This window comes from Takifugu rubripes, chromosome 8 (genome assembly GCF_901000725.2).
Source record: "Takifugu rubripes chromosome 8, fTakRub1.2, whole genome shotgun sequence".
NCBI lineage: Eukaryota > Metazoa > Chordata > Actinopteri > Tetraodontiformes > Tetraodontidae > Takifugu > Takifugu rubripes.
In genome coordinates, this window is record NC_042292.1 from 10,803,536 (window position 1) to 10,826,268 (window position 22,733).

The following is a 22,733-nucleotide window of genomic DNA, read 5'->3' on the forward strand; positions in this document are numbered from 1 at the left end:
TGGTTTGACCTGCAGTAAGTCATCTTGACCACGTCTACATGTATAAATGCACTGAGTTGTTGCCATGGGGTTGACTGATGGACTCTTTGTGTTAACAATTAAGTGAACAGGTAAACCTACTATAAATTATACTGTTATTTGCACAGCATCATATGAAGTATAATTGTCTAGACTCTAGACTATATTTCAAATATATCACCATTTATACTCTCTCTATATATATATATACAAAATAAAAAAATCTCTTCCTTGCCCTCCTGGGCGGTGCCTCCTTCCTTCAGACTCGGGTCCTCTACCAGAGGCCTGGGAGTCTGAGGGTTACGAACAGGATCTCAGCTGTTCCTAGGTCTGCGCTCTTCTGGACAGAGATCTTTGATTTGGTTCCTGGTATCTGTTGGAGCCATCTACTCAGGTTGGGTGTTACTGCCCCTAGTGTCCCGATCACCATTTGCCTTCATGCCCCACATTCTCTCTATCTCCTCCTTCAGCCCGTGGTACTTCTCGTGTTCCTGGATCTGGAAGTCCCACAGGATCTTGGCCAGCTTGTTCTCCACCACTTTCGGGGGTGTCTCCCACCTGGACCCTGGGACCTCCAGTCCATACATACATACATAACCAAATAATAACTAACATTTGACAATTGTGATTTTGGTGAAGCTAATGAACTGTTTTCTTCTACCATTGAGTAATATGATAATCCAGTCTATGTGCTGTAACATCATCATGGCTAACATCATCAAGGTAGGCAGGCATTTCACTGACTCTCACCTGTAGATTGAAGCAATGGCTGGAAAAAAATTGTGAGATGTTTTTTATTTGTGATTTGATGATGATTTGTGAATATAACAGTTAATAAGGATGTGATAATAGAGTTGGAAATATAATGGAAATATCCTTAACATCAGTGTGAGTTGTACAAGGAGAGAAAATAATCAAATTTAATCTTATTAAATAAAAATAAACATAAAGAGGGGTTTTATTAGGTTATGGCCTGTGGGATGACAGGTGCACATGTTGCTTCAGGGAACCCTCACACGGGCTCTTCATGTTTGTCCTGATGTATTTAACAGCAGTGTCATGCAGAAATAGTCAATACACACGTTTTCAAATTTTTTCCATGCTCGGATTTTATATCGAACGTTTTATTGTCGTATGTGCACTTTCCATTTTAATATTTCGCGCTTACTCTTACTTTTGTCGTCTGCGTTGTAAATCGTCTATTCTCAATAAAGAGATTGAAAAAAACGGATGCGGAACCAGCACCAAGTACCCGCCTCTGATTGGCTACAGCCCGACCAATCACAGCCGCCGGTGGGAGGGCTAACCTTCAATGACGACCATCCCCCCCCAATCAGCAGCGCTCCGAGTGCTTTTTACACGCGTATATACGTACGAGCTCTTCCGCAAGGTCTTTCTCTTAGAAAGATGTCGGCAAGCAGTGACAATAGGTGAGATCCCTTTTTCACGGTTCAGTTCACGCTCGAACGTTCGTTATTTTTGCTGACTCCTTTTACCGTCCTCAGCGCATAAAACTAGAACAATCCCCGTAGTCAAACTCTAGGGCAGTGTTGGCCGGAAGAAAACGTTAGAATTCTTAAGATCACGGAGTTCGAGTCGAGCTGTAATAATGCTGAGATCGACTAATGTGATAACAAGCGATAACAGTTGCGTTAATTCCCGTCGGTTGTGAACAGTTGCAGTTCGAGATTGTGGGCCTGGTCGTCGTGGGTCGTGAGTGAAACGGCAGCCCACCATGTTTCTGACCGTAGACGGGAGGCCTCGGCCCGCTGCGGCTTGTTTCCGACACGTTGTTGCGTTCCGTTGGAGTAAAATTAAAGCCTTTCTAATTTGCCCGCCCGACGCCGTGTTCAGACGCCATGGTTAGGTTACTTTACGTTCGTAACGTATCGATTTGGCGGCTCTAACAGGCGACCATTTTAAACGCTGCGTCAACGTGGTTGTAAAAAAAAAAAAATGGCGGACGACTAAAAAGGCGTTGTCTTTACTAACGCCAGATCGGCCCAATTACGGTGGATTTGAGCGTGTTCTTTTATGCCCATACCAATCGTACGCTAATAAGTCGCATTTTCCTCATTAGATGCTTAGAAACGCATTGTTCGTCCAAGCAGCTGACGTTTCTCGGTTGGTACCTCCAAATAGTCGGTCTTATTACCAGCTAGAGCTGGTCCACGACCTCACAGGATCTCAGGAATTTCTGAGTGGAACAAACCTTTGGTGGTAGAAGCACTTCGACAGAGCATGATCACCGTTTTACTTCTACAGACTCAAAGATTCCCACACCACATCAACAGAGTGTATTAGAACAGGACAATCAGATGCCAAATATATGTATATATTTTTGTCAATGACCAGTTATTTGATCAGTTACTGATTACAGTCTAGATCACTGGATAAACACTAATATCCTTCCTTTCTATTTCCAGTAGCAGTGGCCCAGGGGGCATGGAGCCAGATGGCGTAATCGAGGTAGGATCTTTTGGCGTATTACCCCAGAGGTAGGCAATCCAGTATTACCAATGCTTCAGTCAGACTGGGTTTTACATGCTTCCGAGTAGATGACTGCTTTCACCAAGGAAATTAGGATCCCAGGTGAAAAAGCATCTCTATCTAGCATGACTGGGTTGCCTACCACTAGTTTACACAAATGGTGATAATCCTTTTACAGTTGACTTGTCAATTGACCTTTGCCGTTTGCCTTTATTCCAGACTAATTGCGCTACATTGGTGGAAAATTTTGATGACATGAACCTGAAGGAGAATCTTCTCAGAGGAATTTATGCATATGGTTTTGAGAAGCCTTCGGCTATTCAGCAGAGAGCTATTGTCCCATGTATCGAGGGTAAGTAAGGCATCACTCTGAAATAATTCTGTAAATGTAATCACCTTTGTGTAATCTCAGATGAAACTTGCCTGTACTTCTAGGTAATGATGTAATTGCCCAAGCCCAGTCTGGTACTGGGAAGACGGCCACCTTTGTCATTTCCATCCTCCAGAGGATTGACATGAGCCTGAAAGAGACTCAGGCGCTCATCCTGGCCCCCACTAGAGAGTTGGCTCAGCAGGTAAGCTCAGATAATGTAAAGTATCGCTCTTATAAATGAGTTGTAAATGACGATTTGAGATATCGGATCAAAGAAAAGAATATCAAACTGTATCGTATAAATGGGCCACACAATTGTACTTGAAGGAATTGAGAATAGGGGATTAAATGGTTCATCCTTTGATAAAAGGTGCACGAAATGGTGCCGAATGTAGCTGTACAATCATTATCTCCTGTGTGAATTACAGGAGAGTTTTCTTTTACATTTATAGTTTTGTTTCAGATCCACAAGGTGGTGATGGCGCTCGGAGACTACCTGAATTGTGTCTGTCACGCTTGTATTGGTGGGACCAACGTGCGCGCCGACATTCTGAAGCTGCAGGCGACGTCTCCTCAGATCGTGGTGGGGACGCCCGGTCGTGTCTTTGACATGATAAAACGCAAAGTCGTCCGTAAGTTTCACATTTTCCCAACTCTGGCAAAGGGCTTCAGTGTGGCCATATTTCACGTCTGGCGCGAACGAGCTGACTTTGTCCGTGACGTCCTGTTCGTAAACGATCTTTCTGCGCGTTTAAGAGCTGCTGTATAGTGATGAAACCCATGCGTGTCAACTGATTCTCTAAAACTCCTGCTGTGCTGGTGACCAGGCTGGCGTTTTGCTGGCTTGACTCAACAGTGCGGCATGGCCTTGGAGGAATGATCAGCATTGACTTTCTGAATACAGCGTAATCGGCCTGTGGCTGTTAACCTTTTAAATTCTCAGCTTGTTTACCTGTGTGCGTTTGAAATTGTTGGTCCATGTGTACAACAGAAATACTCCTTTTTGTATTTGTTGCTCTTCATGTGACACAAAAGCCTTCATCACAATATGCAACCTTAATTTACAGATCCTGATTGCATCAAAATGTTTGTGCTGGACGAAGCCGATGAGATGCTGAGTCGAGGGTTTAAGGACCAGATCTATGAGATTTTCCAGGAGCTCCCCACGGACATACAGGTAACGCTTCCATGTATCCTGGTGTCTCAGACATGCATGTACCTGTCAGCCACACGTCCTCACACTCTGTTTCCCTCATGCAGGTTGTTCTGCTGTCAGCCACTATACCAGTGGACGTTTTAGAGGTCACCACCAAGTTCATGCGCGATCCCATCAGGATTCTAGTCAAGAAGGAAGAACTGAGTCTCGAGGGAATCCGGCAGTTTTACATCGATGTTTGCAAAGAGGTGCGAGGGCTTGTTTGCTCACCAAATGAGTGTCACACACAAACATTAGGAATAACTGTAACGTTAAAGGTGGAGTTCAATGGAAGAACGGAGAACTTGAGTTTAGACACGAGTTCCTGTTCACACTAAACAATCTTGTTCCCACCAAATTGGCGGTGAGGCAGCCCTGGTTGAGCAGCTACGGCATTCATTGTGGAATGATTAAACTAGTTTGAGTCCTAGAATGAATGTTGGGTGTAAAACTTAACAGGAATGGAAGCTGGATACTCTGACCGACCTCTACGAGACCCTGACCATCACGCAAGCCGTCATTTTCGTCAACACAAAGAGAAAGGTGGACTGGCTCACTGAGAAGATGAAGGAAAAGGACTTCACCGTTTCTGCTATGGTACCTATTTTATTCACCTCTAAACATTTTTGGTCAGTGTTTGTTCCAGCTCACAATTTTGGAGATGGTGGTAAGACTCTTGTAAGAGTAGCTGACTTTTTTTCCTTTTTAGCATGGCGACATGGAACAGAAGGACAGAGATTTGATCATGAAGGAGTTCCGGTCCGGCTCCAGTCGCGTCCTCATCACCACTGACCTGCTCGTATGTACAATAACGAACCATTATTTGACTTATGCTTGTTTGAACCAATTTATAGTGGTGTTACTGCTTCCCAAGGTTCCCTCTCCTCCTATCTGCTGTGCTAGTGAAGGACTGATAGTTCCTTGGTAGAGAAATCATCTGCACTCCACTGTGGCTTGGTTTAATGTCTTTGCATCACAACTTATTTGCAGATAACATCCAATTGTTTAAAGTGTTTTCAAATCAGTAACTCCGTAGACTAAGGATCTTATTCCTTTGTCCAGTCTCTTTTCGAAGCCAGGTTGGGTCCACTGTCCATAAATTATTAAATGTTCGAAGGAAGTAAGCTATGATGAGTTATTAATGGCGTGTCTCTATTCTCCTCAGGCCAGAGGTATTGATGTCCAGCAGGTGTCTCTGGTCATAAACTATGACCTTCCAGCCAATAGAGAGAACTATATCCACAGGTAAAATGCCTTTTTAAATCGGTCATTCTAATGCAGGTCGAGCCAGCGTTTGACAACCATTTGGTCAAATTTTAGTCATTTCAATGTGAGTTTTACAGTAAACCAGCTAGTTGATGATGGCGTAAACAAGCTAACATTAGCAGGCATGATGTACAGAATGTGGGTCCTTTAAATGACCTTAAATGATCTTGATAGTTGGAATGGAGGTCAGTCGGCCATTTTGAGTTCCTCTTTTTCTCCTCCAGGATTGGTCGCAGCGGCCGATTCGGCAGGAAGGGAGTGTCCATCAACCTGCTGACCACTGAGGACGTGAGGGTCGTGAAAGACATTGAGACATTTTACAACACCATCATCGACGAGATGCCCATGAACATCGCCGATCTTATTTAGAGAGAACCGCGCCCCCTTCAGACACTGCTTATTTTAGAATTGATTCTGATTGTTAAAGGCAGACCTGCCTCATCTTTACATCGAGAACTAAAGTTAGAGCTGCATTACTATTTGACATTGACAAACACGTGGAGATTAAGCGGAAAGTGACTCGGAAGTGACGCCAACCTTCTCCTGCTTGTAGCACACACGGCGGTGTTCTTGTTAACAGTTGTTTGCAAACGTATACATTAAACTGGCTGGGACATTAGCAATGGTAAACTACAGGTGAAGGAAGGTTTATTCCTGCAGCGTCGGTGACGGCTTCCATGCCAGTTTGGACAAGCCACCAATCCGGTCCTGCAAGACCTGCAGTTCAGCCAGGTTTTCTGTCCTGCCAGGTAGTCCAGTGCTTTCATAAAATAAAGCACGTTTCTGGCCGGCGGGTTAGAAAACCTGGCTCGACTGCGGGTCTTGAAGGACCGGATTGGTGGCTAATTGTTCTTAAAGTATTACTGCTCACCCAACATTGTGTGTTCATTTATTACACCGGATCTTTATTTAGACTAAATTACATATTGGGACTAAACAAATTCGTGCAATAGCATCCAGTGGACACTTCCAAGCGGTGGTCCTCAGCGTCGGCTCGAGCCGCTGTGGAGTCTTGACCGCTGCCATTTTAACCTAGGGAAATTTTAATGTTACCTTTTTATCTTAGTTTGTATTTTTGAAATATAGATTTTTGATAAGGTGATTTTATAACCTACCTCATGAAAGTGTAGAGTGCGTATGAAACATTTGAGGACCAAGTTATAGATTTGAGCATGTTCTCTGCATTTAACTGAGCATTATTTGACCAAAACTTTGTTTGGTTTTGGAGAACTCTGAGGGCTTGTGGGGTATAGTTGGTGCTGAATTGCTTTTGATTCTTAAAAGCAATTTCTGACTGGGATCTTTTGAAATGGTATCAAGTTTTCTACATTGTTCTATTTATTTCAATGGTTTGAAAAATAAAGGCTTTTTGGGGGGGAAATTGTTAAAGACGGTATAATTTCTATTTATGTGATTTCACTACATGATTGCTGCCATGTCCGAATTTATACTTGCAAAATCTTGCCATTCCCCTGAACACGTATCACTCCAGATTTGATCCTCATCCATTCCTGCCAGAGCCTGTCTTGCTGATCCCAGATATGGTCCATCAATGTCCAGATGTCCATGTGAGGACTGCATTTGTGTCTCACGATTTTACCTAAAACTAATTAGCGTATCTATCAAACCTGCAGCTGAGTCGGCACCGCTCCTCCAGTCTTGACACCAGAGGTGAGATCTTTTCTGTCCAGCTCCCTGACTTTAATATCCTGCTGCTGCTCTATGGAGCCTGTCCTGGTCCAGTATGACCTGCTCGCATCCACTGGGATTAATGCTAAAGACTCAACGCTTATAGAAGTCATTTTTGTTTATTTACCAAGAAACGTGACCTGTAATCCGCCTACTGAATGAAAGTGAATTAAAGATCACCCTGCAGTGAACATGCTTACAGAACTTGGTGCTGTAGAACTACATTTTTTATTTTGAACATAAGAACTTTAAGTCAAATAACTAGTTCTGTAAAAAAAATTAAACAGCATGGATGAACATAGGACAGGGTAGCACTCAGCTGGAGTACTTTTACCAACTCTGGCCATAGAATGTCATGAGTGGGGGGGGGCAATAACTTCAGAAGCCACATTAAAATGAGTAACTGCTAATGGAACCATCCCCGTCCAAACAAATGCATTTGAAATTAACGAAAGACTTGATGTACTCTTTTAAAGATTGGTCGCGAAAATGTACCTTAAAAGGTAGAGTTCAGGTTGGGTCTAATCTGCTTTTGTCTTTATTCCTGCGTTCCAGTAGTAAAGAACCTGTAAAGCAATGATCCCGTTGCAGGTGGAGGATATGACGTAGGTGAGGGTCATCAGCAAGTCCCCAGTTTCCTGCATCGACGCACAAACAATGCAGTTAGAAGACGGGATCAGCTTCAAAAGAAACATGCCTGTGACGACATTAAAGCCCTATCAATCTGCGTTGAGGCACATTTCATGAACAAGTCTTCCAGTGTCCTGGTTTAAAATCATTTTTAAGTCATTTCTAGTTGTTCTGCTCCCTCGATACCTCTGTACATCTCTTTCTGGCCGCCTTTGGTTGTCATTTCCAATTGAACGGCAATGATGTCTAAACAGTTTTCCAGGCGATAGACAACAGAGCAGAGGGAAAATGTATTTACGGTACGGTACAAAGAACAAAAAAGCCACTGCTGCAGGGGCAAATAGAGCCAGCAACAAACCTACGTCATCCGCCAGGAAAGGGGAAGTAAACCCGGCAGACTTGTTTATCGCAACTTTCTCCAAATATAATAAAAACTTGAGAAATAATTCTTTGGAACTCGTCTCTTGGGCCAGGAAAGCAATCTGAGAAAGCTTAAATGTCCTCACAGTCCCTTGAAAGGGCAATTCCAGGCAAACTGCACAGTACACTTTTAATACTTAAGGTCTAAAAGACTGCAAGAGGTAGTCTGCTGCGCCTTTAGGAGAGCGGGTCTCCAGGGTGATCCTGTCTAGAATTGTCCTTCGATCAAAGGTGACTCTTTGAAGTGTTGTGGGAATATACCACAACCAGCACATCCTACAGGCTGAGGGGCCAGTGGGCATTTCCAGAACAGCCTTAATCGTACCGTTTAGAATGGTGCATGTGCGGATTTACCTGCAGCGTGGTGAAGATGCGGGCGAGAGATCCAGCGAACAGGAGGAAGACAGAGATGGCAGACAGCTGGCCCGTGTGTCCGTTTCTGAAGTTGGAGGCGGCCTGTATCAGCTGGGAGAGACAGTTCAGGTGTTCATCTCCCTTGTGGTCTGTGCTGTCTAAGGCTTAAGCGAGCTAAGGATGACTCGTCACCTACCCTGCTGATAGCAATAGTCGGCATGTTAGAAGCCTGCATGTAGGTGACCACCAAGGTGGGTGTGACGGGAGACAGGAGGAGGACTAACAGGCCAAAATACACCACCAGGAGTAAAAAACCTGCCAGGGGGACAAAAGATGGCTCCAGTTATAGTTGAACAATAGTACAATTGGAGTCAAAAGAAAATCTTTTAAAAATGCCATTCAGTTCAAAACCTGGAATCAAGTTTTGATATTTGAATTCGGTTGTCTACCTGGTCGGACAGAAAACCTGGCTGGATTACGGGCCGTGCAAGACTGGGTTGATGACAGCTGCTCTAGCGCATTCTACTGATGAATGATGTCCTAATTTATAGAGACTGGCTTTAATTTATAGAGAGCGGATCTCACTGCATTAAGGCACTGGTTTAGCATCTATAATGGGTCTAAAAATGTATGGAGACTGCTTTTAATTACTGGCCTGTGGATCCTCACACACATGGCATCAAGCACCAGCTCCAATTTAAAAACCTTGTTTTGCATAGTGACATTTGGTTACTATTTTAAGTTTTTATTGTATTTTATATTGGGCATAGCGCAAAAAGGTTCTCCTTAACCCAGGACTCCATTAAGGGCCATACATTTCACCTCTCATTCAAGAAATGTGCTTATGTGATTGACTGGGAAATAAACCCTGCTTTCTCATGACATTAGAAACTGAGAAATTGAGAGACAAATTCTAAAAAACCCTTTATTCCTGTTCTAAATTCCAATGTAATATGCCGCTATGCTGTTTATTCCCTCAATAAATTACTAAAATTAACATTTGTTCATTTTTTTTTCTTCATTTAAAACTGTTGATACACTATCTCGAGAGGTCACAGGACACATTTAAGGTTCAAATAACGAAATGATTTAAAGCTCCATATTACTTGTAACTGCACAAATGTCTTCAGAAAGCAACAATACAAGTTCAATAAATAAGCAACAATCACAGATGATGTGTTTTATTCTTACCAATGCCTGTTTTTCCTTTGTAGTGTTGAATGAGGAAGCCGATGGTGACCGTCTGCAGCATGACGAACAGCGTCTCGCCCCAAGCACTAAATCACAAACAGACAATATTTGATTAGGAAAACGTTGGAAAAAGGACTCGCCACAGGTTTACATCGTCAAGCCCTTCTGAACATTGAAAAATAAAACCGTATTTTGTCTTGATCGCTCTTATTTGAAAACCAAAACAGAGGCAAAGTGACCAACCTGAAAGGAAATTTGCTGACTATGCTGTACGCCGTGGTTCCTAAGATGGCCAGCAGCTCCAGCAGCACAGCATTAAAACTAAGGCCCTCAGCACTCTTGGCTCCCATCATCTTCAGGATTTGAGGTAGTTTCACTATTAAAAAAAAAAAGACGGCAATAGTTTATAGCTCGTCCATTTCACAACCAAATTGTCAAACGTTCCATTTTTGAGCACATTTCCTTCATTTGTATTTATGAATGTACAATTGTAAGAATTTGTAAAAGTGTATGAATGGACATTTCTTTGTTGCGGATTCTCAATCCTCCCAGACTATATTGTCTAAGAACTAGTTTGAAGACCTTTCACCTCTTATCTTTCATCTTCTAAAAGACTGGAATCTCCCGCGACCAAGTGAGCCTCTCGTATCACAATGGGTGGGTGCGACCACACTGCGACTGGAGCCGTGTTATTATCGTGTCAGTCATGGCACCACCTTCTTCATATTTAGTTGGGAATGGGGGTGGAGTGGTCCAGCCAGAGATGTTTAACCCCCGAGGACAAACCACCCGAGAACAAGCTGAGCAAAGCTGCGTAAATAATGTTGTGAGAAGCACATGTGCACCCCAGAGGCACAACAGCCTCTACAAAAACTGGTTGGATGGGACATTTCTTTAAAGACAGTATTATATCCTTTTTGGATGCTGTGAAATGTCTTCAAACCGGAGGATAGATGTTCACTTTTACGTTTCCCTAAAAAGCTCAGAGCGTCTGATAAATGAACAAAATATCACACAATTTTTTGTAATCTCGAGTTTAGCCTTTAACAGTCCCACTGTGATTACAAACCAATCTAGGTAATTACATTATTTGTAGGAATTAAGAATTCTTCTCCCAGAATAATGAGGGATTTAAGTAAAAAGGTAAAGTGAGGCGTTTTTACCCATCATTGATCCCAGGATGATGCCATAGCCCAGACCTTTGCTCAGTACAATCTTCAGACACTGCACTGTTTAAAGTAAAGAATGTACGTCAAGTTCGTCACCAGTCAAACCAACAAGCACATTAATTTGTGAAACAAGAAACAGGACAATATCTTAAAATGTTAATCGTAAGGTTTTAATTTTAACTTGTACTTTGCACTCTTCCCAGTAGATGACACTCACAGAAATCGTTTAAAGTTTAAACCCGGCACTTACCATTTAAAAAATTAAAGTTGAGGAAAAAGTCGTCATAACATGTTTCAGGCATAAAATATGTCACTAGGAGCCCTTTAAAAGGATCTAATACTGATATATTTTTTTCCAATTCCATTTCATCCGCCATCGTCGATCCTATTTCCCCTTTCGCTTTCTTCTTCGTTTTCTTCTTCTTCTGACAATGCGCATCAGCGGCGTGCTGCCCCCTCCCGTGGCCTTTTCTGGAATTGCAGCCTCTAAGTGGTCCAAAGCCAATTTAAATACGGTGATCCCTCGTTTATCGCGGGAATTGCGTTCCAAAAATAACACGCGAAAAGTGAAATCCGTGAAGTAGTCAGCTTTATTTTTTTTAAATTATTTTACAATGCAATACTGAACTATAGAATGAAACCAAAAATCAAAACCTGTTTTAAAGCCCAAAATTTGTTTAAAACAATAATTTTAATCTAGTAATACAAGGTTGGAAACATTGTCACTGGCGTATTTTCCAGTCCCAGCTGTGCCTCTTCGTCCTGACTCCGCTCCGCTGGAGCGTCTGTTTCTACTGAAGGCGCAGGAGTCTTTCTCCCAGAGAAGAACATTGTTATGGGTAGTTGTTGGCGCTCTTTCTTTTTCTGAGCAAGAAGATCCGTGAAGCAGCGAAGCCGTGAAAGATGAACCGCGATATAGCGAGGGATCACTGTAGTGCCATTTAAATTACCTTTACTTGCATATCAGGAGCCCAATCAAAGCCTACGACCCACACAGGAACAGTGTATGTCAGAAGCGTTTTCACATTTAAACACTCAGCAGCACCAGCATCTCTTGCGACATTACCTACTTGAATGTTCCGATTTAGATTCATACAAATAGCTAATCTACAAATGCACTGCGAGAAAGGCAATAAATTAGCATGTAATGCTCTTGAAAGTTGATTAAAGCACTCAACATAAACGTCAGACCCCTATCTATCCTAGCTGTAATGAGGACAGTCACTGCCAAATGATGAAGCTAGTCTTATGCAACAAAGAAGATAACACAAGTAACAAAAGTTTATTAAAATGCGGTTTCACAGACACCTGTAAAATGTTTTTCGATAAAAGCATGGACATGACAAAAATGATTTAATACGTGAAGCAATGGGGCTTGGAAATAGAATTTAGTTTGTAGACTATTCTGTTCCCCATACGTCCAGAAGACGGCGGTAATGCAGCTATGAGTTGTTGGCCAACCGCCGAAGAAGAAAGCCGAAAGTCGATGTGCGCATGCGCTACAAATCTGCGCGAGCCACCTGACGTTGGAGCGGAAGTAAAGGTAAACATGTGGAGATTTAACAGAAGAGGCTTCTGTTGGTGGTGAAGTTTACTAAAATCCATCGGCACACGGCCATGGCGACAGACAATAACAAGGCGTGTTGTCATCGCGTCGTCCTCCATGAACAGGACTTCCACGGACAGCCATATTCAGTGTCCATTCTTAAAGTGGGATACTGTCTTCCTCAAACTGATGGGACGTTTAGAGCCGACTGTACAATCAGCCTAATTACGGGACCCAGGACAATTCTGGTCGATACAGGCGGATCGTGGGACCGAGACTTTCTCCAAATAAAGTTAAAAGAGAAGGATTTAGAATCGGCTGACGTCAGCTTTGTCATAGGCACACACGGACATTCGGACCATGTCGGAAATCTGAACCTTTTCCATTCGGCCACGACGATTGTGGGGTTCGATGTCAATCAGGGGGACAGGTACCTTCCAAATAAACTGGCGGAGGGACAAGCTTACTCTATCGATGAATACGTAAGTCACTCTGATTCCCACACCTCAGCTCCGTTCCAATTTACAAAGAAAAAAACCAAAACTTAATTTCCATATTTTAACCCTTTAAATGTTTGTAATGTAAAGAAACCACAGTTCTGAACGAGAAACCACAACAGTATGTTGCTACATGAATTTGATCAAATTCTCATTCTTTTTACATTGTTTAACCCTTTTAGCGGGATGGTGAGGCAGTGGCATTCATGGGAAAAATTTCCCATGAAAACAAACATGTGAATGTATAAAGAGGGATTGTAAGTTACAAAACAGGCTGAACAAGTAAGGAGTGGCCTCTCTGACTGTCTCATTCCCACAGGTGTCTGTTGTTCCCACGCCTGGTCACACGGGACAGGATGTTAGCGTACAGGTCAAAGGGTTATCAGGTGGAACTGTACTGATTGCTGGGGACCTATTTGAGTGCTGCGAAGATGAGGAAAGCTGGCAGGATCTGAGCATGGACACTGCTTTACAGGAGGTTAACAGACGGAAGGCCCTACAGAGCGCTGACATAATCGTACCAGGACATGGACTGCCATTCAGAGTCCTCAGGAGCGAATGAGACAACCCTGAAGCTCCTGACTGGCTTCTATAAAAGGAAGCGATAGTTTGGCAACTCTACTTGACATAAATCCTGAGAGATTTTCTGGGAATTTTCTGACATCTAATAAAATGTTTCCTGATTTGTTTTGCCAACTTTTACCAACTTTTTCCTCGGTTGAGTCTGATCCTGCTGCTTTCACCGAACTGGGCCAGGTTAATCCATTACAGGCTCCACCAGATTACATCAATCGATGGGATTAGAGCATCCAGCTTCCTTAAAGGGAACATCTTCTCTCCACGCTGAAACAGCAAGGAAACACATGTTTATATCATACAACTTATATGATTGACAGTTTCAAGAGGCTGTTGCAGCATAATGCTTTGAAAAATTCCCAGCCTAAAATAAACAATGTAAATATTAAACCAGAATAAACAAATAAATCACAGGTGCAGCAGCATAACATCGATAATATAGAAACAATTTTGCAAAGTACTTAAAAAAGCTAGCGGTGCTGTATCTAATATTTTACTACTGCTTAATTAACACATTAGAACACTGCAATAGAACAGAAATGGGATGGGTATGTAAACACAACAAATACTCTACTACTATAATAAATACTATAATACTACAAGTACTATGTAAATACTTCAGGCAAACGTGTTTGTTTCACGTGTTTGCTGTCAAATCATCACATTTAAATCCTCATGGCTCAAATAAGATTAAGATTAAGATGTACTTTATTCATCCCCGTGGGGAAATTGAATTGTAATAGCAACCTATACAAAGTATAGAAACAGAATAAATAAATACAGATAAGATTAGAACGTTATAAGAATATATACAGCATATATTACAAGCATATATATATATATATATATATATATATATATATATATATATATATATATATATATAAAATATATACATAATATAATATATACATATTATAAGCATTATAAGCATATATACATAAATATAGAATAAAATAGAAATAAAATTACAACATAAACATTACACAGTTATTGTTATTGGCTGGGTTTGGATGAGTTATACAGTCTGATGGCGGACGGCAGAATGACTTCCTGTACCGTTCCTTAGAGCAGCGGTGTTTGTGGACCACTCCAGTTTATTGTCCAGCTGGACACCGAGGGAACCTGTAAACTGAGACTATTTCCACATCCTTCCCACTAATGCGGACTGGGGAAGGAGGGGACTTGCTTTTTCTGAAATCCACCACCATCTCCTTCGTCTTGGTCAAATAGATATTTTATAAACAGTACTTTGTGAACAGTATCCACATGTACAAAAATATAAACACAATGTGCTGTTTACTCCAAAATACTCCCAGGTTCAAAGATGTTAAATTCTAAAGTAGCCTATAGGTAATAGCAAAGATATAGCTATTTAGGAAGGAACAAGTTGGTCATTTCTTTCAAGGAAAATAAATAATTCTAAAGTAACACCTTTAAATAACAAACACTGAAAATTTTACATTTTAAAGGCGTATCTTATTTACTGTACGAACGTAAGACAAGTTTTTGCACTTAGATTCAAAAACAGTGGGCCTTTTTCTTCAATCTGTACTTTCTACAAAACCCTTCAGTTTAGACCGACTTGCTATTCAAATTAGAAATGCAAATGCTGAAGCCGCCCATGTGTAAATCTTAATTGAGGTGACGGAAGGTAGCATTTTCGACAGGGACTCAGAGGAGCCCATGTCTGCTCTGACCATCTCTGGGTGCTGCTTTACACCATCGGTGACGACAACGCTCGTCTGTCAAGTTCGCACTTCTGAAGCGAAACTCACCGGAAACGCAATCAATTTGCGTATCACGGACGTAAAAACCACTACATAAGAGCACACAATTCTCAATATAACTATCTTAGAATACTTTTGCCACCATAACCAAAATTAGCGAGTCGAAAAATTAACATACTTTGGAGGAGTGATCGTCAGAAAACGACTTTTATTTTTGAAGTGACCGGAACCTCCCTACCCGACTTCACGTGCCGCTGACTCTTTGTGCCTTCTTGGGTTGACGCTACTAGAATAAGATTCGGACTCGGGGATCCGGAATAATTTCGAACAAAGCCTGGGCCAGTTGAAACAGACTCCCGGTACCGCTCCAGACTCCATGGCCCGAGCCGAACCCGTGCGGGAGCGGTTGCGTTTATATCGCTCGAGATGCTCCGAGCTCTCCGCAACTGCATAACTACACCCCCGCCGCCGATCCCAGCCCGGGGACAAAGCTATGCTGCTCAGACGGAGAGCCAGGTAACGGTAGCTAGCTAGATGAAGCCATCAGAATAGGGAATAACGATGGGGGGTGGGGGGGGTCTGGAATGGAGGTCTTCCAGGAACCCAGCGGGCTCCGGGCGACTGCACTGCGGTGATTGAGGCTGTATCGTTTCTGTGCCTTCTCCGGTCGCCTACATGACGGTCCTTTGTCAATGTATCTGTTGAATGGCGCGATCTATATGATGCCTTTCACGCTGCTTGTGCGGCTCAAAGTGAAAACCACGAGAGCCACTTCTTTCATTATGGCGGAGGTAACTGGGTGGTGCCCACCGATGATTTATTGATCACGTCCATCTGCCTGCTCCTGTAGGTTTCTGTTTTCCATGCGCGCTTTGCTGACGCGCACTGTGATTCATCTTCTTATTGCAGCCAACTTTGCTGATAAAGTGATCCACCTAAGAGATCTTGGGTTTAAACCAAGGACAGGTCACAATACGCTGCACACGTATCATGAGCTGTAAAAACCGCTTATTCTTTCACGCTTATTTATTAAAAGTCCGTCAAAAGCAATATAAATGTGAACAGACGGCTGTTTTTGAATTAAATGAATGATACCGTTTGGTTTTACTCCACTGACCTACATTTCTTAAACCTTTTGGAGATTTATGGGTCTCCACGCTCACTCAATGGGGGTCAGGTCGAAGCCCCTTTTCACACATTAGAAACACAATCCTTACATCATCCACTGCACATGTGCGTATGTGAACACACTTCTGCACCTTTGGGCTCGGTCTAATCCTTCTGGCCCCTGAAAATCCAATTTGCGGGTCCAAATACAGTAAAGGGAGGAAAGCAACACACCTGTATGAAGAGCTGTATGTGACATTTACAGTAACAAGCTGTCTTCCATTTGAATATCTTTAATGATACTATTGAATATGAGTTGTCTTTCATTTGTGTCTCAATCTCCACATCACATTTCTTGTTTTCATTCTCCCTCCCAGAATGTTAAGATGGCTGGTGCCTGCTCGCCTGGGTCCAGTATGGATGTGGAAGGTGCTGCTCCTGTTTGTGGCCCTCGCCTTTGCTGGCCAGTTGCTTGGGGTCATCTTCAACAAGAGGTACCTTTTTTTGGATGAATACACTTTTGACTTCTGTTGGGCCGTCAAAGCTGTTTGTAGGAGTAGCACTGCATGACCGGAGGCTCAGACGTTCACTACAATTTGTGCCGTTGACATCAGCCGTTTAAAATAACGCGCTCGCAACACTGCAGATATCACGCTGCACTGGATGCGACGTCGATGTGTGGTAAAAAAAAATAAATTCCCCTTCCGCCATGTAAAATTGTGTCACACTTGGATGGGGGGTTGTGGGCATCTTGTGACAGTATATGCACAAGACAAATGGTCACGTGCACCCCCAACCCTGCAGTCATCGTGTCTCTTTTTATAAAGATCATGTCATTTTTTAATTAATTCATTATTCAGATTATATAAAATGTATTAAAATGAAGTAAGATAAAAGACTTTTGAGAGGATGTGATTAAAGTTAAAAAAACAACAACAGAAAAACAATCCAAAACCGGTTAAGAAAATTGTCTGCTTGTTTAACCCTTAAAAAGTAGCTTATTGGGAAAATATTTGTGTCTCTGCTGTCCAACAGTGTCCATCCAGTGACTCGCTCCATCTTCTCGTCCCCTGATGCTCAGGGGCCCTCCCTGGGCTCCTGTCAACCCCACAACCACATCATGTTCCTCAAGACTCACAAGACCGCAAGCAGCACGGTGCTCAACATGTTGTACCGCTTCGGAGAGGAACACGACCTTCGCTTTGCCCTTCCGCTGGGCTATCAGCTGGGTTATCCGCTACCTTTTAATGCTCACAGGGTCAAAGGTTACCAAGGACCAAACGCTGTGGAGTTCCACATCATGGGAAATCACATGAGATTTTATAAACCAGAGGTGAGTTACTTAGAAGAACAGATTAAAGCGTCACAGAGGATGTGCATGCTCTCTCTCTTTCTCTCTCTCTCTCTCTCTCTCTCTCTCTCTCTCTCTCTATATATATATATATATAAAAAGAGAGATTTTTTTAACACACACACACCACTTGGTCTAATCAAGCACCTTTAAATATATAGTATTTCAGAGTAAATGTCTTGGAAAGAACTAAAATTCTTGAAAAAAAAAGTGATTATTTAAAGTTGTTGCATTTAAAGTTCTGAAGGTTTTATCTTTAAGTGTTCTTAAGTATAGCTCACCCTCCACATTGGACTAAAAATTCAGATAAATAAATTAAATCTCTTGTGATATCCTTGACAGCTGTAGACCCGGCGTCTATATTTATTTATGTAATCTTTATTTAGCCACTTGAACCGTGTTGAAATTGACAATATTCTTCCTTCGTGTGTCCTGGCCACTAAAGCCCCGACAAGTTACCTACACACACCGAGCACCCGTATGTTCAAAGGCGATGCTTTGTTTATTTAGGTTAATCCTAATCTGTGGGAAATCTTCTCCTTAATTAATCAAATCCACTTAATCCGCACGCTGTTAAAAATAAATGGCATTTTAAGATACCTTAATTTTAAGGGGATCTAAAGGGCTTTGTTTTCTGTCATGTGAAATGTGGGGGACAAATTTTCCTTTCACAGCGCCCTGAAAACTCGCGAAAAAACAGGGCAACTTCCTGTTTCTAAGTGTTTTTTCCTCATTATTAGGTCGAGAAAGTGATGCCTGCAGACACGTTCTACTTCTCCATCATCAGGGACCCAGTTGCTCTGGCTGAGTCTTCCTTCGCTTATTACAAAGAGGTAGCGCCTGCCTTCCGCAAAACCAAAGGACTGGGGGACTTTGCCGACGACCCGATGAAGTACTACGACCCTCGCCTCCGCAATAACCACTACGCTCGCAACCTGCTGTGGTTCGACTTCGGGATGGATCACAACATTAATTTCTCCGTAGCGCTGGCCAAGCACGGGGTGGCCATGATCCGCCAGACGTTCAAGCTGATCCTTGTGTCCGAGTACTTTGACCAGTCGATGATCCTGCTGCGACACGCCCTCTGCTGGCCCCTGGATGCCGTCGTGTCGTTCAGCCTCAATGCTCGGCAGCAGAAGCCCAGTAACACCGGCAGGACGAGCGGGAGTTGGGTGGGCAGAGCAGCTGACATAGCCATTGTGGGAAACAAAGGGGGGATCCCCCAATTCAAGGCGCTGCCCAATATGTCCTTAACAGAGGAGCAGAGGGAGAAACTGCGGCGATGGAATGCCTTAGATTGGTACGTATACAAAGCCTTCAACCAAACTTTCTGGGAAGAAGTTACCAAGTTTGGTCACGCCAAGATGGAGGAGGAGGTAGCTATTCTGAGGACGCGGCGGGAAGAGCTGGCCCGTGTGTGCCTGAAGGATGGCGGGAAGCCCGTCGAGGCTCACCGGATTCGAGACAAGAGCATTCGGCCGTTCCAAAGTGGATTAATTAAGATACTGGGATATGAGCTCCAGCCGGGGCTGGACGCCGTCACCAGAGCCGCCTGTCTCAGAATGATCAGGCCAGAGATCCAGTACAAAGATTTGTTGGACGCTAAACAGTTCCCGCGGGCTCCGGCCGCCCAAGCACAGCCGCCGCAGGACGCGCCGGAAGCAGGTAAGAGCTCGGTTTTTAGACCAGATTTGTCCAGGACAGGAGAGAGAGTGTTGGGGGGAGATGCTCCTGAGAGAAAGATGCTGGAGCCGCAGAGAGATTGGGACAGAAGCCATTTATTAAGAAACAACCAGACTTTGATGCAGCGTCAAGAAAACAGGAAGTCGAGTCCCACACTGCTGTGGCGCGTCTCACACTAACTCCTCCTCCTGTAGTTTGAGATATCCAGTCCTTTAGTATGAGTATTTGAATATGTATCCTAATAATTTTCAAAGCTGAGCCAAGTGTAATTTACACTTACATGAGGATAAAAAGGTCTTTGTCTGGGTCCTTCTACATGTTTTTCTTTTTTTTATTAATATTTTCTTACAACAATTTTACCTGACTCATATGGACCTGAGCCCTCTGTATGCCTGGGGTGACGTTATGGTTGCATTGCTGCGTACTTGTTCCCAAAAGAAAGCAAGCATAAGGTATTGTTGATGCTCACAGACTGTATTTCTGGCAACGGACACAGAAAAGCCTGCTTTCGCCACCTCCTCAGGTCCAATTTTGAAGGCTCCCTGAGTAGATTTAGAATGAGATGGCAGAATGCAATTAACTGAAGGTCCTTATCCCACATCTGAGTGTATATGAGGATCTTAACACCCTGACAGTGTGGAAGAAAAAGCCCTCCTGATTAGATTAGCTTTGGCTCTGTCTTTTCCGGGTTGTTGAAGGAAGTGGCTAACTTCCCCTTCTGTTGACAAATAGTTATTATAGTCTTTATTAGTTTGTTTGATTCTAAACATTTTTGCTCCTTAAATGGTGACTGACTTTCGCTGGATTCAATGCATGAAGATGTTCTTTTTTTTTAATGTCCTACATTTTCATGTGAAATGGTGCAATATTTTGATAACTGATGACTCTGTTAGGTTCTCATGGAAACTACAAGAAAATACTGCAGAAAACTTTTGTTTGGATTGCTGGTGAAATAGCAACATCGGAAGTGTGATCAATGAAAGAAAGAGATGGCAAAGCAAAACTCAACTAATGTAGACACAAGTTAAATTTGCTCGCCAGTTATTCTCATTGTCTAATGTTAAAAATTCAGTTGTATATATCTGTACTAATACTGTGCAGTAAAACACTGTGTTTTGAAGGAGGGAGCTTTAGAATTGTTATAATTGTGTTTACTTCACAAGCTATTTACGTTATAGGACGTTACATTCATTCATCAGATTTAAGAGCAGTGTCATTTAAAACACTCTCGATGTCTTTTATTTCCCTGACCAACACTAAATTAGGTTTCTCTTTTATCTTAGATGCAACTCACAGACACTTTCAGTTTACTTTGGCGACCGAACTTAAAAGGACCTTTTTGAAAAGGAGTCCGCAGCTCTTGATGGAAAGGTATCACTTTAGGTTTTCACACTAAATGGGTTGTTTTAAAACTTTCACTGCTTTAAGGAACGGTACAAAAACACTGTCCAAGCTGGAGAAAAACAAGTTTTCCAGAATTTAAGAATCTGACATATTGAACTGTACAGTAACTACTTACACAGTATAACTGTGTGAAAATATTTTATACTCTTATTCAGACATTAGGATCATACTGGAAATTGGGATGATTATGTATAATTTAACATTATATCGTCATCAATTATTTTTATTTTTTTTAAAGTCACTTTTGGTTTTGCCATAAATTGCTTGTGTTTAGTTTTCAAATATTAAACAGATCATCAGTTCAGGACATTAATTACTCAGGTAATAGTAGGTGATTTCATACGTAACCGTATCTTTAATCCTTTTCTTTCTACTTTACTTTTGATATTTTATGCCATTAACTACTTTAAAAACAATATGTAATGGAAAATTAACAATAATTATTGTTTTACCATGGTATAAATGGTACGGCGACAGGCTATCATTTATTTCAGCTTATCATTTATTGTTCTTCATGACAGACTCATGGTTACGACCATTTTGACACTACAAGCCTAAACTGTCACCAGCACAACCAAATTGTGATCCCGAGTAGTCATTTAAAATTCTTTACAGTTTTTTTGAGCTGCCTGTGAATCTCCCAAACCAACGTCTTGAACAAGAACGTCATCATGTTGCTCCATTGTTGCCCGAGGTGATGAGAATAACTGAAATGCAGTTGGTTGTTAAGGTTGAGAAAGCATAGGTTTATACGCCGTGTATACACATTATTCCCTCCTTATAATTCTGGTTCATGAAAAGATTATTTCTGTTGATAGGTACTAAAAAAGAAAGAAAACATTGTGGTTAACTTACATGTCTCATATTGTCATGGTCTAATTATTTTTGCTGTCATTGTTATGAAGAATAATATATACATTTTTGTATGGTACTGCAGCTTATTTTAGCTTGTTGCTCGTATTACATGTGTTACATAAATACATGTTGTTTCCTTGGGTGTAAGAATGTAAGAATAAATGTTGCGCCTGGGACTCAAGCTCGGAAGAATCTCTGGTACACAGCGTTCGTTACATTTGAGCCACCTTCACATTTTTTCCACCATCTTAGCAAAGCTGGACTGCAGGGCATATTTTCATGTTCAGTGTTCGTAAGATAATTCAAATTTTGATGGGTCAGGCAGAAAACAACCTTGGAACATACTTGAAATTAATTTTGTTGAAATGTGGATTAGATCATTTTGTGGACCTCCAGTGGACAATTTATTTCTTGTATAAAATAAAAGTTCTAAACATGAGTTGTGTTTTTATTTATTTTGTTGGTTTGTGTTCTAAAGACCCTGGGGGGATACTGGTGACACAGCAGCTGGACAAATATTCGTCTAGATTTGTGTTTAAATGTGTCAAGTATAGATCTGAGAAGTGATGGAAAATTCTCTACTTGTGGGATTCAGTAATCGTGGGCTCTTTCTCAAAAATGAAAAATGGAATGTTATGACTTGACCAAGAAAATTGAAACAACAGAAAAGACTGTTGAGGAAACCTAATCTGCTCGGTGGTGGTAAATTACTTTTCAAAAATCTGCAGAAAGTTGACCTTCTGCAGAGAGAAAGAAAAATCCTTGAGAGGCCTGTGGCAAAGCTTATCCACATGTTCAGATCTAGCAAGTAAAAATAAACACAGACAGATTTTGTTGTTTTCTTTACAAAAATGTCAATTATACTGTCTCACTCCCTTTTAACCTGTGTTGAAACGGTTTAATAGTTGTTTAGGTCAGTTCCATTATTTAAGAGCTACTTCTTTGCAGTAGGACCTGAATAACTTCCATAATGGTGGTTTGGAAGAACAGAAAAAAAGTGGATATTGTTCATGTGTTTTCTACTTAAATGAGGGCCAAACAAGATTAAAGAATTATTAACTAGGAAACATGAAGGTTTCTATGAAAGTAAAAGAATATCTTCTGAGTATCCTCCCTGCACGCACTGTCTTGTATTTCTATAAAACCTGCATTCGTAACACTTTAAATGATTTTATCTTCATTCATCGTT

At 41.9% G+C, this 22,733-nt stretch overlaps 4 protein-coding genes and 1 non-coding gene across 8 annotated transcripts; 4 read left to right on the forward strand and 1 right to left on the reverse strand.

Moving 5' to 3' along the window:
* The first annotated feature begins 1,336 nt into the window (after positions 1-1,336).
* Positions 1,337-6,731, forward strand: eif4a1a (eukaryotic translation initiation factor 4A1A). Of its 2 annotated transcripts, none has more exons than XM_029839948.1 (11): positions 1,337-1,448; positions 2,448-2,487; positions 2,728-2,860; positions 2,944-3,083; positions 3,345-3,513; positions 3,949-4,058; positions 4,142-4,285; positions 4,536-4,673; positions 4,786-4,875; positions 5,242-5,321; positions 5,567-6,731. In XM_029839948.1, exons 1-11 carry the CDS (start codon positions 1,426-1,428, stop codon positions 5,709-5,711), a joined length of 1,212 nt encoding a protein of 403 aa, XP_029695808.1. In that variant the 5' UTR covers positions 1,337-1,425; the 3' UTR covers positions 5,712-6,731. The 2 variants fall into 2 exon arrangements, with proteins under 2 accessions (XP_029695808.1, XP_003966803.1); XM_003966754.3 differs by having other exon boundaries at positions 1,341-1,448; positions 2,445-2,487.
* Positions 3,644-3,784, forward strand: LOC115250879 (small nucleolar RNA SNORD10). The gene has a single exon (XR_003889442.1). It is a non-coding gene; the product is annotated as a small nucleolar RNA SNORD10 (small nucleolar RNA).
* On the reverse strand, positions 6,230-11,232 carry mpdu1b (mannose-P-dolichol utilization defect 1b). 2 transcript variants are annotated; one of them, XM_011606511.2, is made up of 8 exons: positions 11,046-11,232; positions 10,790-10,855; positions 9,870-10,002; positions 9,627-9,712; positions 8,632-8,750; positions 8,436-8,546; positions 7,527-7,669; positions 6,230-6,374 (listed from the first exon to the last, which is right to left on the reverse strand). In XM_011606511.2, exons 1-7 carry the CDS (start codon positions 11,170-11,172, stop codon positions 7,553-7,555), a joined length of 759 nt encoding a protein of 252 aa, XP_011604813.2. In that variant the 5' UTR covers positions 11,173-11,232; the 3' UTR covers positions 6,230-6,374; positions 7,527-7,552. The 2 variants fall into 2 exon arrangements, with proteins under 2 accessions (XP_011604813.2, XP_003966815.2); XM_003966766.3 differs by lacking the exon at positions 6,230-6,374 and having other exon boundaries at positions 7,132-7,669.
* A 1,048-nt stretch (positions 11,233-12,280) lies between these two features.
* mblac1 (metallo-beta-lactamase domain containing 1) lies at positions 12,281-13,540 on the forward strand. Its single transcript, XM_003966767.3, has 2 exons — positions 12,281-12,823; positions 13,158-13,540. The coding sequence occupies exons 1-2, from the start codon at positions 12,413-12,415 to the stop codon at positions 13,398-13,400; spliced, it is 654 nt and encodes a 217-aa protein (XP_003966816.2). The 5' UTR covers positions 12,281-12,412; the 3' UTR covers positions 13,401-13,540.
* A 1,876-nt stretch (positions 13,541-15,416) lies between these two features.
* gal3st4 (galactose-3-O-sulfotransferase 4) lies at positions 15,417-21,982 on the forward strand. Of its 2 annotated transcripts, XM_029839931.1 has the most exons (5): positions 15,417-15,660; positions 16,629-16,745; positions 17,287-17,584; positions 18,343-19,267; positions 20,569-21,982. In XM_029839931.1, the coding sequence occupies exons 1-5, from the start codon at positions 15,638-15,640 to the stop codon at positions 20,679-20,681; spliced, it is 1,476 nt and encodes a 491-aa protein (XP_029695791.1). In that variant the 5' UTR covers positions 15,417-15,637; the 3' UTR covers positions 20,682-21,982. The 2 variants fall into 2 exon arrangements, with proteins under 2 accessions (XP_029695791.1, XP_011604814.1); XM_011606512.2 differs by having other exon boundaries at positions 18,343-21,982.
* Positions 21,983-22,733: the final 751 nt, after the last annotated feature.

Excerpts from the sequence above, each read along its gene's own strand:
- eif4a1a (XM_003966754.3), top strand. The coding sequence starts at position 1,426 with ATGTCGGCAAGCAGTGACAATAG. Across the intron at positions 2,861-2,943 it reads TATTGTCCCATGTATCGAGG|GTAATGATGTAATTGCCCAA; the intron begins GTAAGTAAGGCA and ends CTGTACTTCTAG. Across the intron at positions 4,876-5,241 it reads TCATCACCACTGACCTGCTC|GCCAGAGGTATTGATGTCCA; the intron begins GTATGTACAATA and ends TATTCTCCTCAG.
- mpdu1b (XM_011606511.2), bottom strand. The coding sequence starts at position 11,172 with ATGGCGGATGAAATGGAATTGGAAAAAAATATATCAGTATTAGATCCT. Across the intron at positions 10,856-11,045 it reads CAACTTTAATTTTTTAAATG|TGCAGTGTCTGAAGATTGTA; the intron begins GTAAGTGCCGGG and ends TACTTTAAACAG. Across the intron at positions 7,670-8,435 it reads GCATCTTCACCACGCTGCAG|GAAACTGGGGACTTGCTGAT; the intron begins GTAAATCCGCAC and ends GCGTCGATGCAG.
- mblac1 (XM_003966767.3), top strand. The coding sequence starts at position 12,413 with ATGGCGACAGACAATAACAAGGCGTGTTGTCATCGCGTCGTCCTCCAT. Across the intron at positions 12,824-13,157 it reads CTTACTCTATCGATGAATAC|GTGTCTGTTGTTCCCACGCC; the intron begins GTAAGTCACTCT and ends TCATTCCCACAG.
- gal3st4 (XM_011606512.2), top strand. The coding sequence starts at position 15,638 with ATGCTGCTCAGACGGAGAGCCAG. Across the intron at positions 15,661-16,628 it reads CTGCTCAGACGGAGAGCCAG|AATGTTAAGATGGCTGGTGC; the intron begins GTAACGGTAGCT and ends TCTCCCTCCCAG. Across the intron at positions 16,746-17,286 it reads GGGGTCATCTTCAACAAGAG|TGTCCATCCAGTGACTCGCT; the intron begins GTACCTTTTTTT and ends GCTGTCCAACAG.